Source organism: Schistocerca serialis, chromosome 2, assembly GCF_023864345.2.
Source record: "Schistocerca serialis cubense isolate TAMUIC-IGC-003099 chromosome 2, iqSchSeri2.2, whole genome shotgun sequence".
NCBI lineage: Eukaryota > Metazoa > Arthropoda > Insecta > Orthoptera > Acrididae > Schistocerca > Schistocerca serialis.
This window is the reverse complement of record NC_064639.1, coordinates 1,102,719,203-1,102,735,600: the sequence shown is the minus strand read 5'-3', so window position 1 is coordinate 1,102,735,600 and position 16,398 is coordinate 1,102,719,203. Positions and strand designations below refer to the sequence as shown.

At 40.9% G+C, this 16,398-nt stretch overlaps 1 protein-coding gene across 1 annotated transcript in view; it reads right to left on the bottom strand.

Annotated features, from left to right (window-relative positions):
* Positions 1-358: 358 nt before the first annotated feature.
* LOC126458562 (serine/threonine-protein kinase polo-like) overlaps positions 359-16,398 on the bottom strand; it is a 77,482-nt gene continuing 61,442 nt past the window's right edge. Inside the window, exon 10 of the mRNA XM_050095681.1 lies at positions 359-1,129. Within this exon, the coding sequence (XP_049951638.1) occupies positions 944-1,129 (186 nt within the window). The 3' untranslated portion in view covers positions 359-943. The remainder of the gene's footprint in view (positions 1,130-16,398) is intronic.

Here is a 16,398-nt window from a genome sequence, read left to right as displayed (position 1 = left end):
CTACACATAAAACAAATGTTACATTCAACACAGTTGTTTGGAATTTTACGTGCATGTTCAGTTGATTCACATTCTGGATAGAATAGAGATTGTTACAGTTTAAAATATTTTATTTCACAGGAGTAGGTATCTATTAACATACAAAAGAACAGATAAGGGATGAAAAAACATTAACATATAAAACACACACTACATTAAAACTTCACATTCTTCTAGTAAAAAATATAAAAAAGGTGGTGACAGCAAGGGGTGTGGGGACAGAGGGGAGGTAAAGAATGTGTCAGAAAGCAAGGCAGAAAGGGAGGGGGGCAGAAGGGGGGGGGGGCAGTATCTTATACCCACATGTGAACTCAGTTACTTAAATGGGATAATTTATTATTGTAAAAACAAAATCCAACAATAGAAATTTACAAATGATATATATAATAGTGTGCAAAACAAAAATAATACTAACAATAGTCTATAAAAAATACTTTATCGACTTATTTTGGTGACTGTTCGCAATTTCTGGAGCTTCAAAAAACTGCCTGTCAATCTCAATGAAATATTCTTAAAAATATGGGCGTAGTTCCACAGTCTAAAAGATCCACTGTCACAATCTTTTTGCTCAGAATTGTCATTTCGTTTCACAATTTTTATTACAAGTATGGCTGTTAAACAGTTTCCTCCTTCCACACATTAGTTTGGATCACATGAAACGTGCACTTTTCATATACCTTAACACAAGCTCCCAACTCACATCCTGTGCTGTACCTTCATAAAAATCAGATTTCATGACACAAACTATCAAGTGCAACACACAGCAAGCCCATATCAACAGTTTGCAACCACTACTATACGCGTAGAGTAACAGGCCTTTTGAAACCTACAGAGAAACACAAAGTGTCAGTCTGGTTTCTGTAGACATTGGAAGTATCCATATACCAACACTACGCACGGTGACTTATGATGCTAGTAGTGAAGACAACTTGTCATATGCAAACTTGAGGCATTGTGCTAATGCACTGCTGCATCCATATTGTTTTATTGAAGAGAATTTGAATGTATTGAAGTTTTGACTATCATCAATAAATGTCACTGCACCCATCAATGGACAAAGAATAATTTTGTTGTGATCGATGAAATTCACCTGGAAAAATAAACATTTCAGTTTAGTACAGAAAATAAACACATCTGAGCAACAGAAGCTTTATTTACAGTCATATTTAACCCTTAACTCATGAGGTGTGGTCTCAGACCGCACGAAAGTTTTAGGATTTGTCTACGAAGGTCAGTTCTGGTGGAATACCACAATGTTCCTCTACCCTCCTTAAACCACCAATCCTGTTGTGGGTTGCATTATCGTCGTCTTGGTTTGGTGCTGAAACGCGTTATTGACACTGCATTACTTATCTTTTTTGTTTCTTTTCCCTCCTCAGTATAGTAAAATACATGTTCACAGGAACATGTCAGTTTTAACGATCCTGAGTTTGATGAAACTGTTAGTCTGTGTATGGCAGAAGATGTCATTAATAGATTGAGAAACAGGGAGAAAGACGACAATTTTACAACAGCCACTGATCACGGTTCTGCTAGTAAACCAAAGAATCATTCAGAGAAGAGCTCCAGGACAATTGTGATGGCGCCTTTCTGATTCTCAAATAAAATACTCAAAATATTAGTTAAAATCAAATGTGTTATGGGTGGTGATAATGAAAAATGTGGACAGTAGCACTGAATGTCAGTTTTGCAGACTTATTTTCATAACTATCAAGTGCAATTTTTACATGCAAGTTTAAATCAAGGAATTTAGTTTCATGAGGAAAGATACTTACTACAGATATACTAGAATTTTTCAGAATGTGAAATTCAGTGCTCTAACAGTTCATTTATGTGTACTATTCAAAAACTGCACAAAAATGTTATTCTGTTTGATATAAAGTAAAATACAGCAGGCATGCTTTAGTGCAACAAGTAGGAGTACTTACACAACATTTATTTTTACAACTATTTAAATGTTGTGCAGCTTAAATTAAGAATTTCAAACAATTTGCATCTTAAATCTGAGACTTCTTCACCTTGTAATATACATTACAGAACAGTCACCTCATAAGTAAATGATTGAAAACTGAACTGCAACCCATAAGGGTGGAAAATTACACCCATTGTGAAAGTTAATCCTAATAAATGCAATGCAATCAAATTTTTATCTTCAAGGGAAGAATTTTTCAATGTAGTTAAAAGCCCACAGAATATCTTGGCAAATTTCAGAGAAAACCTGAAAATTATTTTCAGATAAAGACCTACACATGCAAAGAAAGCTTTAATTTTCTTACATTTAATCAAAATCACAGTGATATACTAACTCTGTTCTTCTTAGACTTCAGATTTAATAATTCTAACATAGCCACACATCTAATCAAGTTATCAGAAGCTACTATTCAACACCTTACTTCAACTTGGAGTAAAAAACGAAAAACCTTTTGCGATAACACAGGATTAACTACTAAGACATGTCATTTCTTAAAACTCTAACACATACAGCTTCCCTGTTATGAAAGCGGGTTGGTGGTCAATGGACTGAAGTGTGAGATCAACTCTCAGTAGTTCATCAAGAGTTAGCAACGCCCACCAAAAATTTGATCGAGTTGTTATAGTACGTAGGAGTGGTAAAATAAAGGCACTGAAAGCAATACTGATGCCAGAGCCAAGAAATAATTTAAGAAGTAAAAGCATATGGATCAGGCCATCACATAAGCCAGAGCAGACTATGGGTCTCCCAGGGCTCACCTATGGCAACTAAACAACACTCACATCCAACTTTCTGCCACCCAAGTCAGGGCAAAGACATTTAAAGAGCAACGAACACTTTCTAGCTGGGAGATTAGCAACATTCAAGGTGAGAAAGCTAAAACAGGGGAACACCAAAGTGCTATCACTAAAATAGAAGATACAGTACAACAGAGATGAAGCTAACCATATGTAAAAGCAATTAAAACACAGGAAAAGCGGGATGACTGCAGCAAACGGGAAATAAGCCAGGGTTGGGGGACCCTTCAGACGCAGTACGAGGTAGAACATGTCGCAAAAACCCTGCTCCAGCCCTGAATGTAGTTCTGAATGTATATTGAGAATAAAAACCACTTTCATGGAGAAAACACAGAAACAATGCAACTAACCATCAGTTGTCCACCAGCATTAGAGGTGAAGAATCTCCAGAAGACCATGCTACACATGGTGAGCCAGCAGCAGGGGGCATCACATCAGGCTGTGAGCTACTGTTGTTAAGGCTCCACAATCACAAGGTGGGAGTGGATTGTTACAAAAGGTGAACTGTGGTGTAAGCTGGTAGGACCAATGCAAAGATGAGACAGGACAGTAGATTCCTCTGGGAGAAACTGACTGAAGGATGAGTGCCATGCAGTAGTTGTCTCCTTGATGGTGGTGTTTTGTCCAGGATGGAATAATGACAATATTATGAAAATGATAGCTGTTACCATATAGCGGAGATACTGAGTCACAGATAGGAACAAGAAAAAGACTGTTACACAATGCTTTCAGCCAAACAGGCCTTCATCAGAATCACACACACACACACACACACACACACACACACACACACACACACACACACACACACACACACAGACACAGACACAGACACACAGAGAGAGAGAGAGAGAGAGAGAGAGAGAGAGAGAGAGAGAGAGAGAGAGAGAAGCTACATGCACACGCACAGTCTCCTCCGGCTGCAAAGCTGCTGTGAGCAGTAGCGCATGATGGTAGAAATGAACAGGATGGTGGGGGTAAGGAGGAGGCTGAAACGCAGAGGGAGAGGGATAGAAGGGTAAGAGTGGAGGCCAGTTAAATGCTGCTTGTGGCAGCATACAGCAATGAGGCAGGAAGTGGCAGGGCAGCTAGGTGCAGTCAGGAGCTTAGACGGAAGGTACGAGGGGGGCAGAAAATGAAAAGTAAGAAGACTGTGGGTGCATTGGGGGAATAGAGGGTTGTGTGGTGCTGGAATGGGAACAGGGAAGGGTATGTGTAGAAGAACAATGACTAATATAGCCTGTCTCCCTCCCTATTTGCCCAAAATGCAGTGGTTGGTTGTAATTCTTTTTGTCTTTAACACTGACAGTGTCCCTAAACTATGAACATGCTGTTTTTAACAAGTGTTTTCGGAAATATGATGCCAGTCGGTCAGCTGTTGGTATCACATTTTCTTTGACAGAAGTGAAAAATGTTACAGTTATCATGCGAAGAAACCATGGAGTAACAGGAAGTCAATGAATTTCCTTGTCCAAATGAATGCAGCAGTGGTGGAACTATCCTCAGTACTTAACACCTGTACTGTTGGCACACATATTTAAGGTTGTGTCTCATATGAAAGATCTAAATGTGACTGATGTATTCCACATTTAATTTGAAAGTTACAATTATGTTTTGTTGAATGTCAGTGGTTAAAAATTGACAGAAAACCCATTATCTCAAATTTATCGCAAATACACACTAAAAACTGTCCACATTCACTATGTACCCTTGGCCCCATGCAGAGAGTTTACTTTTCAACTGTGTCTTTCCAATCCAATCACTACAGAACTTACATTTCCCCATCTAGTTTATTTTCAATATTGAACATAGTATTACAGTAGCAGATTTGTTATTATAGTAAAATTAGAATCTGGGACAAAGATAGATGTAGTTGTAACAGAGGAATACTGACACTAGTTAGAGTTGCGCAAAATATAAATAAACCTCAAAAATCAAAAAGGAGTCATTCATCAAGTTTCAGAAGCCCCTCGTAGTATTCCAAAAAGTTAAATGAACAAACATGAATATAGAAACTTGGAAACAAAAGTAAGTAACTAATTTTCTTCATAGAGAGCAAAAAAGGTAGCAAAAGGTGACAATGTTATAAAAGGGAGATAGGTGACATTCATCCTGGGAGAAGCTTACAGGATCACAAAAGTAGCAACAGTCAATTACCCATAGACTCCTCATGAAGTCACTACAAATTAATGGTTGAGGATGGTCTGTTTAAAAAACCATAAGACTCCACTAATGGCTATCAGCTCCATTGTAAAAACACTACACATTTCCAGCAACAAATATTGTTCTTGATTGGATGTTTTAGAGCAGTCAGTGTAAATGACACTTGCACCCTGATGCTCCTTAACAACAGAGGAAGCTATCACAGAGGGATGAACTTTAGCTCCTTTGAATACATTGGTCCTGTGATCTGGGTATTAACCAGCACAGAGGGGGGCTATGCTTGCAGAAAAACACAGGATGCAAATTATAAGATGGTGCAGCACAGGTCCTGGCAGATAGCCTTGAGGCACATTTAAACTAGTAATCCAACCCAAGGGCAAGGGTGTCTATGCCCTTTGTGGGCAAAACTAACTTAAGTTGGGCAATTTGTAGTTTGTCAGATCACGAGACTACGAATTGGTGCTGTCAGAACTGAAAACATCTTTCCTTTAGCAAACAAGATTGTCTAAGTGGCTAATCCAGATAGTGTAGGTGGCTAGTCTTACTGGGTCCAACAATTTCAAAGCTTGATGTGGCACTGAACCATAAATCTGGCACCCATGGTCCAATTGGAACGAGACGAGGGCCCCATAAATATGGAGGAAAGTAGCATTATCCACTCCTCAACAGGTGCAGGTAAGGAAGCAGGGAAAGTTAAACTTTTGCTTGGAAGTACTCTTTAGTTGACTGATACTGAACAGCCAGGTCAGGTTTACAACACAGGGGTGACCTAAAAATTGAGACTGAAATATTATCGAAGCACTGGGTACCCACGAGGCTTCTTGGTCAGGATGTACATAATACAACAAGTAACATTTGACTCATTTTTGCAAGGAAGAATTGCAAGCCACAATAACATGTCCAAGCAAATATCTTGGTGCTGGTGTTCGGTTAAGGCTACGGACTGTGAACGATACCAAATGCAAAAGCCACTTACATGCAGTGAGTGAGTGAGTGAGGTGATTGATCATCTCTACCCCCCCTAATTTCTTCTATCAAATTAAGTAGGAAGACCCAGAAGAAAACTAAAGAAAAAATTTGGAACAAAGTGGACACACCCTTGCTACCTATCTCTTCACAGCACATGAAGCTATCGCTTTAACTTGGCATTCACACCTGTGCATATGGTACACACTGTCTAAAGGTATCTGCGATTGTCCACCACTATGTAGTTTCCTGTCAGTTTATTGTAAAAAAATCACAGAAAAAGTGACAAGTTTTTAGGAGATCCTCAATTTGCTAATGCTTTCAAACAGCTTATATTCACATCATGTACTCCCAAGTTCTGCTTCTGATGTGAAAATGTCTCACCCCATTGACCATGTTCCTCTCCATAAAGCAAAAATTTGACATACCAGCCACATCATTTCATGTTCAACAATGTAAAGGAACATGGAATTCCATGCTGTGATATGACTAGCACCTCGTCCAGATGTATTTTCACGATCCATAAGAGATTGGCTTTAGACGGACATTACCTACAAGGTAACTCTAGAGAAAATTTAAGGAGGTGACAGCAACTTCCCCTCTACTACAAATAGGTGACTTACCACTGTGTGACAGTTCATACATTTTGCCCATTTTTCACTGTGTCAGGACTAATGTCATCCTCAACTTCTACATCTACATTTATACTCCGCAAGCCACCTAACGGTGTGTGGCGGAGGGCACTTTACGTGCCACTGTCATTACCTCCCTTTCCAGTTCCAGTCGCGTATGGTTCGCGGGAAGAACGACTGTCTGAAAGGCTCCGTGCGCGCTCTAATCTCTCTAATTTTACATTCGTGATCTCCTCAGGAGGTGTATGTAGGGGGAAGCAATATATTCGATACCTCATCCAGAAACGCACCCTCTCGAAACCTGGCGAGCAAGCTACACCGCGATGCAGAGTGCCTCTCTTGCAGAGTCTGCCACTCGAGTTTGTTAAAGATCACCGTAACGCTATCACGGTTACCAAATAACCCCGTGACGAAATGCGCCGCTCTTCTTTGAAACTTCTCTATCTCCTCCGTCAAACCGATCTGGTACGGATCCCACACTGATGAGCAATACTCAAGTATAGGTCGAACGAGTGTTTTGTAAGCCACCTCCTTTGTTGATGGACTACATTTTCTAAGGACTCTCCCAATGAATCTCAACCTGGTACCCGCCTTACCAACAATTAATTTTATATGATCATTCCACTTCAAATCGTTCCGCACGCATACTCCCAGATATTTTACAGTTACCAGTGTTTGTTCCGCTATCATATAATCATACAATAAAGGATCCTTTTTTCTATGTATTCGCAATACATTACAATTGTCTATGTTAAGGGTCAGTTGCCACTCCCTGCACCAAGTGCCTATCCGCTACAGATCTTCCTGCATTTCGCTGCAATTTTCTAATGCTGCAACTTCTCTGTATACTACAGCATCATCCGCGAAAAGCCGCATGGAACTTCTGACACTATCTACTAGGTCATTTATATATATTGTGAAAAGCAATGGTCCCATAACACTCCCCTGTGGCACGCCAGAAGTTACTTTAACATCTGTAGACGTCTCTCCATTGAGAACAATATGCTGTGTTCTGTTCGCTAAAAACTCTTCAATCCAGCCACACAGCTGGTCTGATATTCCGTAGGCTCTTACTTTGTTTATCAGGCGACAGTGCGGAACTGTATCGAACGCCTTCCGGAAGTCAAGAAAAATAGCATCTACCTGGGAGCCTGTATCTAATATTTTCTGGGTCTCATGAACAAATAAAGCAAGTTGGGTCTCACACGATCGCTGTTTCCGGAATCCATGTTGATTCCTACAGAGTAGATTCTGGGTTTCCAAAAACGACATGATACTCGAGCAAAAAACATGTTCTAAAATTCTACAACAGATCGACGTCAGAGATATAGGCCTATAGTTTTGCGCATCTGCTCGACGACCCTTCTTGAAGACTGGGACTACCTGTGCTCTTTTCCAATCATTTGGAACCTTCCGTTCCTCTAGAGACTTGCGGTACACGGCTGTTAGAAGGGGGCAAGTTCTTTTGCGTACTCTGTGTAGAATCCAATTGGTATCCCGTCAGGTCCAGTTGCCTTTCTATTCCTTGGACACTTATTTCGATGTCAGCCATTTTTTCGTTTGTGCGAGGATTTAGAGAAGGAACTGCAGTGCGGTCTTCCTCTGTGAAACAGCTTTGGAAAAAGGTGTTTAGTATTTCAGCTTTACACGTGTCATCCTGTTTCAATGCCATCATCATCCCGGAGTATCTGGGTATGCTGTTTCGAGCCACTTACTGATTTAACGTAAGACCAAAACTTCACAGGATTTTCTGTCAAGTCGGCACATAGAATTTTACTTTCGAATTCACAGAACGCTTCACGCATAGCCCTCCTTAAGCTAACTTTGACATTGTTTAGCTTCTGTTTGTCTGAGAGGTTTTGGCTGCATTTAAACTTGGAGTGAAGCTCTCTTTGCTTTCACAGTAGTTTCCTAACTTTGTTGTTGTACCACGGTGGGTTTTTCCCGTCCCTCACACTTTTACTCGGCACGTACCTATCTAAAACGCATTTTACGATTGCCTTGAACTTTTTCCATAAACACTCAACATTGTCAGTGTCGGAACGGAAATTTTCGTTTTGATCTGTTAGGTAGTCTGAAATCTGCCTTCTATTACTCTTGGTAAACAGATAAACCTTCCTCCTTTTTTTATATTCCTATTAACTTCCATATTCAGGGATGCTGCAACGGCCTTATGATCACCGATTCCCTACAGAGTCGAAAAGTTCGGGTCTGTTTGTTATCAGTAGGTCCAAGATGTTATCTCCAAGAGTCGGTTCTCTGTTTAATTGCTCGAGGTAATTTTTGGATAGTGCACTCAGTATAATGTCACTCGATGCTCTGTCCCTACCACCCGTAGGACATCTGAGTGTCCCAGTCTATATCTAGCAAATTGAAATCTCCACCTAAGACTGTAACATGCTGAGAAAATTTATGTGAAATGTATTCCAAATTTTCTCTCAGTTGTTCTGCCACTAATGCTGCTGAGTCGGGAGGTCGGTAAAAGGAGCCAATTATTAACCTTGCTCAGTTGTTGAGTGTAACCTCCACCCATAATAATTCACAGGAACTATCCACTTCTACTTCACTACAGGATAAACTACTACTCCACCACCGGTTGCATGCAATCTATCCTTTCTAAACACCATCTGTACGTTTGTAAAAATTTCGGCCGAATTTATCTCTGGCTTCAGCCAGCTTTCTGTACCTATAACGATTTCAGCTTCGGTGCTTTCTATCAGTGCTTGAAGTTCCGGTACTTTACCAACGCAGCTTTGACAGTTTACAATTACAATACCGATTGCTGCTTGGTCCCCGCATGTCCTGACTTTGCCCCGCACCCTTTGAGGCTGTTGCCCATTCTGTACTTGCCCAAGGCCATCTAACCTAAAAAAACCACCCAGTCCACGCCACACAACCCCTCCTACCCATGTAGCCGCTTGCTGCGTGTAGTGGACTCCAGACCTATCTAGCGGAACCCGAAACCCCACCATCCTATGGCGCAAGTCGAGGAATCTGCAGGTCACACGGTCGCAGAACCGTCTCGGCCTCTGATTCAAACCCTCCACTCGGCTCTGTACCAAAGGTCCGCAGTCAGCCCTGTCGACGAGGCTGCAGATGGTGAGCTCTGCCTTCATCCCGCTAGCGAGACTGGCAGTCTTCACCAAATCAGATAGCCGCCGAAAGCCAGAGAGGATTTCCTCCGATCCATAATGACACACATCATTGGTGCCGACATGAGCGACCACCTGCAGATGGGTGCACCCCGTACCCTTCATGGCATCCGGAAGTACCCTTTCCAAATCTGGAATGACTCCCCCCAGCATGCACACAGAGTGCACATTGGTTTTCTTCCCCTCTCTTGCTGCCATATCCCTAAGGGGCCCCATTACGCGCCTGACGTTGAAGCTCCCAACTACCAGTAAGCCCACCCTCTGCGACCGCCCGGATCTTGCAGACTGAGGGGCAACCTCTGGAACAGGACAAGCAGCCATGTCAGGCCGAAGATCATTATCAGCCTGAGACAGAGCCTGAAACCGGTTCGTCAGACAAACTGGAGAGGCCTTCCGTTCAGCCCTCTGGAATGTCTTTCGCCCCCGGCCACACCTTAAGACGACCTCCCACTCTACCACAGGTGAGGGATCAGCCTCAATGCGGGCAGTATCCCGGGCAACCACAGTCGTAATCCAATCGGGGGATGCTTGGGACAAGCTGGCCGTCCCCGACAAACCCCCATCCGGACCCCCACAGTGATGCCCATTGGCAACAGCCTCAAGCTGTGTGACCGAAGCCAACACTGCCTGAAGCTGGGAGCGAAGGGATGCCAACTAAGTCTGCATCCGAACACAGCAGTTGCAGTCCCTATCCATGCTAAAAACTGTTGTGCAAAGAACGTCTGAACTAATCTACAAAGAGCGCAAACAAATCGACACAAAATTTAAACGGTTATTAAAATACAAGATTGCCTAGTAAATGCAGTAATGCTGCTACTTGCGCACTGCTGACACACTGCTCGGCGGCGGAAGGAGACTACACGATTTTACACTATTCAGGTACTAAAACGCGATGCTGCAACTCTCAAATGCTATAATACGCCCGAAATTTATGAATTAAACAATGCAAGTACCAAAAACACGCAAAGAAATTAAGAATCAAACTATGTAACAAATGAGTGAGCTAGGAGTATACGACTTGCTGCTGCAGCTGCTTATCCAACGGCGGCAGGGAGTTTTTGAAACTTTGTATATTTGACAGATATTGTGTAATATATACCCATACAATGTCTTTAAGAATATAACCAAACATTGAATTACATGCCAAAATAGGTATTTAGTGATGTGTGGATGGCAACAATGCCTTAACCACGTTGTTTTAGAGTGCTGATATACATATTATTTAGGTTTTGTGATACTGTTATTTGAGTGCAACACATTGAAGTGTTAGTGGCAATTTGGAAGATTTCAGATTTTGAAACAAACCTAGGGAGATGGTACTTTGGGTCGTATGAAATGTTACAAATTGTTTCACAATTTAGAACTGCCTGTCAGTCAACTGAAAATGGTCCTTTGCAAGGAAGCCTTCCATTTCAGCTGATACACATTCAGAAAATCAATAATCTGGTATGTGTCAATTGCAAATTATTTTTCAACTATTAAGTGAAAAAACCTGGTAAAAGGGACAGGAGTTATGGTGAGACAATGCGTGATTCTCTTACCATGACAATACGCATGCACACTCAGTTTTATCAATTCACCAGTTTTGCGTCAAAGATCTGATGACTATCCTCCCGCAGCCACCTTACACGCCAGACTGTGCCCCTTATTTCTGAAATAACATCAATACTGAAAGAACACCTTTTTCAAACTGCTGATGACATAAAAACAAATGTGTCGCAGACCTTTAAGGCCATCTCAAATGAAGGTATCCAGGACTGCTTTGCAAAACGGGAACACCACTGGGAAAAGTGTGTGAATTGGGGAAGGGAGTACTTAAAAAGGGACAACGATGAATAATCTGTAAATAATAATGATTTCTTTACAAGTCTGTTACTTTCTGAACAGACCTCGTATACTGAATAAAATACCAGGTGATTGAAAAAGATAGAACACTAAAAGACAGGAACACGATGCTCACATAACTGCATAGAACAGAGTTCAAAGGACAGCTGCACTGTTTGTAGCCATGTGGTGACTACACCACAAGAGAAATTTTTTTTTTTTTAGAATTTGCGTAAAGCAAATTCTTCCAGTGCAACACACATTCTGCCATCGATTCAGCAATTTACGACTGGCATACAAAATTCTTTGAAGCTGCTCACTTATGCAAAGGACAGAGCACTGATCAGCTACACATATCGGATGAAAATGTCGAGCGTATCAGATGATGATGATGATGATGATGATGATGATGATGATCATCTGGGTTGAGGGAGCGCTCGACATCATGGTCACCAGCACCCTGACAAAAAATCAACATGCAAATCTCATGGGTGGGGACAAAGGCTGTCCCCCACATGAGCGTATCAGAGATGCATTCGCACAGAGCCCTCTGACGTGCAGGCCAGGAACTTCAACTTACTCAAACAATGGTGTGGCGTGTTCCAGAGCAATGCTTGCATATGAAGCCTCACAAGTTGCCATTACCATAGCAATTGCATTCCAGCGGCCACAACAAAAGGTATGAATTTTGCATTTCAATTCTTCAGAATATGGCAGAGGATATTTTTTACCGAATGACTTACCTTTCCAAATGAATTTACATTTCATATACTGGGTAAAAACTGCCAATGTAAAAATTTGGGGTCACAAAATCCTGACATTGTTGTTGGACATTAAAGAGACTCTGGAAACTGACAAGAATGTCATACACGGACATGCTGCAAAATCGGTTGGTTCCTCAACTTCACGAATATTTCAATGATTTCACAACTAAGCACGACAGCACCCCAACTCACTTTCACCTTGATGTGTAACATTATCTCAACACCACCAACCACAACACTTAATTGGAAGAGATGGACAACAAAATCTTCTTCCTTGCTTCTGGCCTGCCAGGTCATCAGACTACACCTTGTGATTTTTTTTGTATGGGAGAGGGTGGGGTGCTACTTAAAAGACAGGGTCTTTATCCCATCTATGGCAGCAACTCTTCAAGAGCTGAGACATCTAATTGTTAAAGCTATCAATTAGATAGAGATTTGTTGATTCTTGTGTCAAATGAAATGGACTACCGTTTCGATATTTCTCGAGCAATGCCTGGTGCTCATGTATAGTGTATGGTGTAGTGTGTGGGGGAGCAAAATACTTTGAACCTTCCTCTAGCCACTAACATGTACAATATGTTGTGATCTTTCACAGTTTGTCTGTAATAAGGAACTGAAATCTGATTTGTCATCCTTTATAATGTTTTAAGTGCCATTTCAATTACATGACTGACAGGCAGCTACCTCTAAATCAATGTATGCTGCACAACGCAATTCATGAAGTCATAATAAAATTGTACGAAATCGAATCACTTCCCGAAACATTTTTTCATAATCTGTACGAGTTTATTATTTAACTGCGCATGGCTGAATACTTGTCCTGTTATTTTAAGGGGGTTGTCGATTTTCAGTTTATTTTTTAATTATTAGCAGAGTTACAATGATGAAATCGTTTCTGAAGTACCCGAAAAATAATTGAATATTTGACGTCACCTTCCTACAACATCCACTTTTTGAAGGGACATTTCATCACATACAGGTTCACAGAGGTAACAACCCACACATTCACAAGGAGAGGCTTCCAAATCTTATCCTGTATGTTGTCCAGGCCACGTACAGGTCAATCTTGAACTTCTAAAAAAGTATTTGCATGGGAAAACCCAGAATCCAAATAGTCTAAATTCACTCATATGGAAACGATGCCCTAACACCACATTTTAATCTGCAGTTTTATCTAATGATGGGAACATAGGGAGGATGAAGGTACTAGAGAGAATGGGCTTTAAGATAATAGGAAATTTGACTCTCGACATCTTGAGGAAAAAAGATTTACAGTGTTTCTCTGCAGCTGGAAAATCAGTTGAAGACCTGGTAAAGGGAAGAAGGTAGGAGAAACAAAACCAGAAAAGAAGCCTTGAATGGGAAAGGATCCCAAGTACAAACCTGAGACCTTCTGAAGAGGTGACTTAAGGTGAAACATTAGGTTGAACTTTAAACTTCATTTCCTGAAAATTATGTTTTTGCACAGAATACGAAGCAAGCTGCAAAGGGCACCTCATGGTGAAGTTTGCTGCATGAACAGCAAAAATGTAGTAAGCAATAAACTTTTACCCTTCACTACTTTGTGCAGGAGGGCAAGAGAAATTTGTGAAAACATATGAAATTGTGTAAAGTTCGTTGAAAGTTGGTAAGTGCCCTCATTCTCAAATACTGGATGAATATGGTCTGGATAACCTGTATGCTGTTAGTTTCACTGCATCAAGACATATGTTTTCCAACAGTAGTGCTTGTCTTACCATGTTAGAACTGTAATACAAGTGATTGTAACAGTACTATAATTTTTTTACATTCCGTCAATTTTAAGCGGGCAGTCAAGCGACAACCGAACCCCACTGCAACAGGACCATGGAATGGTTCCATTCAAAAGTAATAACCACACATGTTGAAACATTTATACCACTGGGAGATGAGAATCAATTCCTGTCAGCTGCTGACAGACTTGCAACCACATCCACTCTTGCTGTCCCTCATCTAATAGAAACTAACAGCCACATGCATCGATCTTCAGGTCACCAAAAATGTGAAAATCATACAGTGAAGGATCCAGGTTATACAGACGATGTTTTAGTGTTTCCCAATCAAATTGCGTAAGTGTAGCCTTTATCCAATTGGAAGCAAGGATGCGTGCATTACCGTGCAACAGAATGATTTCGTCCAGCAGCATTCCTGGGCATTTTCACTTTTTGGCACAACGCAGTTTCCACAAAGTGTCTTCATAGCACTGTGCATTGACTGCGGTTCCACACTGTAAGAACTCAACAAGCTTCTGATTTCTTTGGCAGGAGAGGTGTGGGATGTTTACACTGCTGGTTTTGTCATTTGCCATCAAGCTGTTGCACAATAATGCCCACCTCCATACTGCCTATCAGCTGGAGGCTATGCTTCAGCAATTTGATTGGGAAATTGCTAAAGATCCTCCATGCAGCCCGGGTCTGCCTGCACGTCTGTCCGAGTTGGACATTAAGTGCAACAGTGGAGGAGGTTGTAGATCTGTCTGCAGCAGACCCCATTCAACAAAACAGGAACTAATCATAGTGTCACCCAGTGGGATAAAAGTCTTAATGTGTGTGGTGATTACTTTTGAATGTAACCAATTCCACAGTCCCATTGTGGCAGGCGTTCAGTTTATATTTGACTGCCCCTCATATATGAAGTAGTAACAATTATTTTTGTTGTCCCTCAAAGCTGCGAGATTGGCAGCCTGCAACAGGGACCAGGTGATCGCAGCCATATAGAGATCCAGATCACTAACAGAAACAACAATTATTTGCTAGGTTATATGTATGATGAACATCCAGCAGCTGTTTATTCTAATATGCTGTCAAATTTTATTGTCAATAAAGCAGGTAGTAGGAAGCTCCTGCCTATGTCATTGTTCAAAGGAAAATGATACCAAAAGGGAAACTGCCTATATGATTTAGCTTTTAGGTGACAAGAGAATGGGCAGATGACATATGACCTATGACCTGAGGCTAGATTTGACTGAAAGTTGTTTGAAAAAGAATACTAGACCCTCTGCACACCAGAAGAGATGTTGATGCTGGATTCTTTTAGTGAACACCTAACCCAGCAAGTTAAGGGTCTGATAGCAAAGAACAATGCAGATCTCTTAGTAACTCCTGGCAATTTAGCCTCACAATTCAATGTTATGCATAGACCTTTTAAGGCTCACTTGCAACAGCTTTACAGTGACTAGCTTCTTGAAGGACATCACGCCCTCACTCCAGAGGGAGACTTAAGAAATCAATATCCATGCTGGGCTAGAGGAGCCTCACTCAAAGAGAGCAGAAAGTCAAGTTAAATGATTATGTAAAGAGTCAGAAAGCACTGTTAGCCAATGCTACGGATGACTCCACATGATGCATTATGGGAAAGACTGTCATAAAGGAAGAAATGTCAAGAGGCTTATGAATTAGGATTGTAGTACCAATGACAAAGTAGTAACAGCAATGGCTGGCTTAGTAAGCAGAAAAGCTGTCAAGACAAAAATTAATGTAAACCATTTCTTTTGTTTCTTTTACTTCTCCATTTGTCAAAGTGTACGCAATAAATGAGTAAGTTTAAAATAAATCAAATTTTAACATTTCTGATAGATATTTTGCATCATTAAAACAGTTTGTAAATTTAATTAGTCAGAAAAATTCTGAAGGAGCCTCTTAAAAATGAGACATCTTATAGTCAGGCAAATATGTTATACGTTTTGATTTTGTTTGCGATATGTACAAAACTGTCACACCGATTAGCATGTTGAAAGTCAAATGGCAATGCAACCTCCCATCACTGCCAAAGTCAAGCAAAGTGTTGTTATGTTTAATAAAACGGGGTGCTTCAAAACTGTCAGCAGCAGTACAACTAATTCGAGGCAGATATGTTATTCATGGAAGTGTAGAGATGGTAGGTTTGGGAACTCTTACAGCAGCATTTTCACACTGGCAACTATGTACATTATTCCCTTCATATCTCTTTCACATTAAACAGCAGAACTAACTGATATGCAGTTTATGTAACTTCTCACCAAACAGTAGATGGCACACACCAAACTAATATGTTCTCATACTCATGTATTTCTTATTTCTGAACAAGATATTA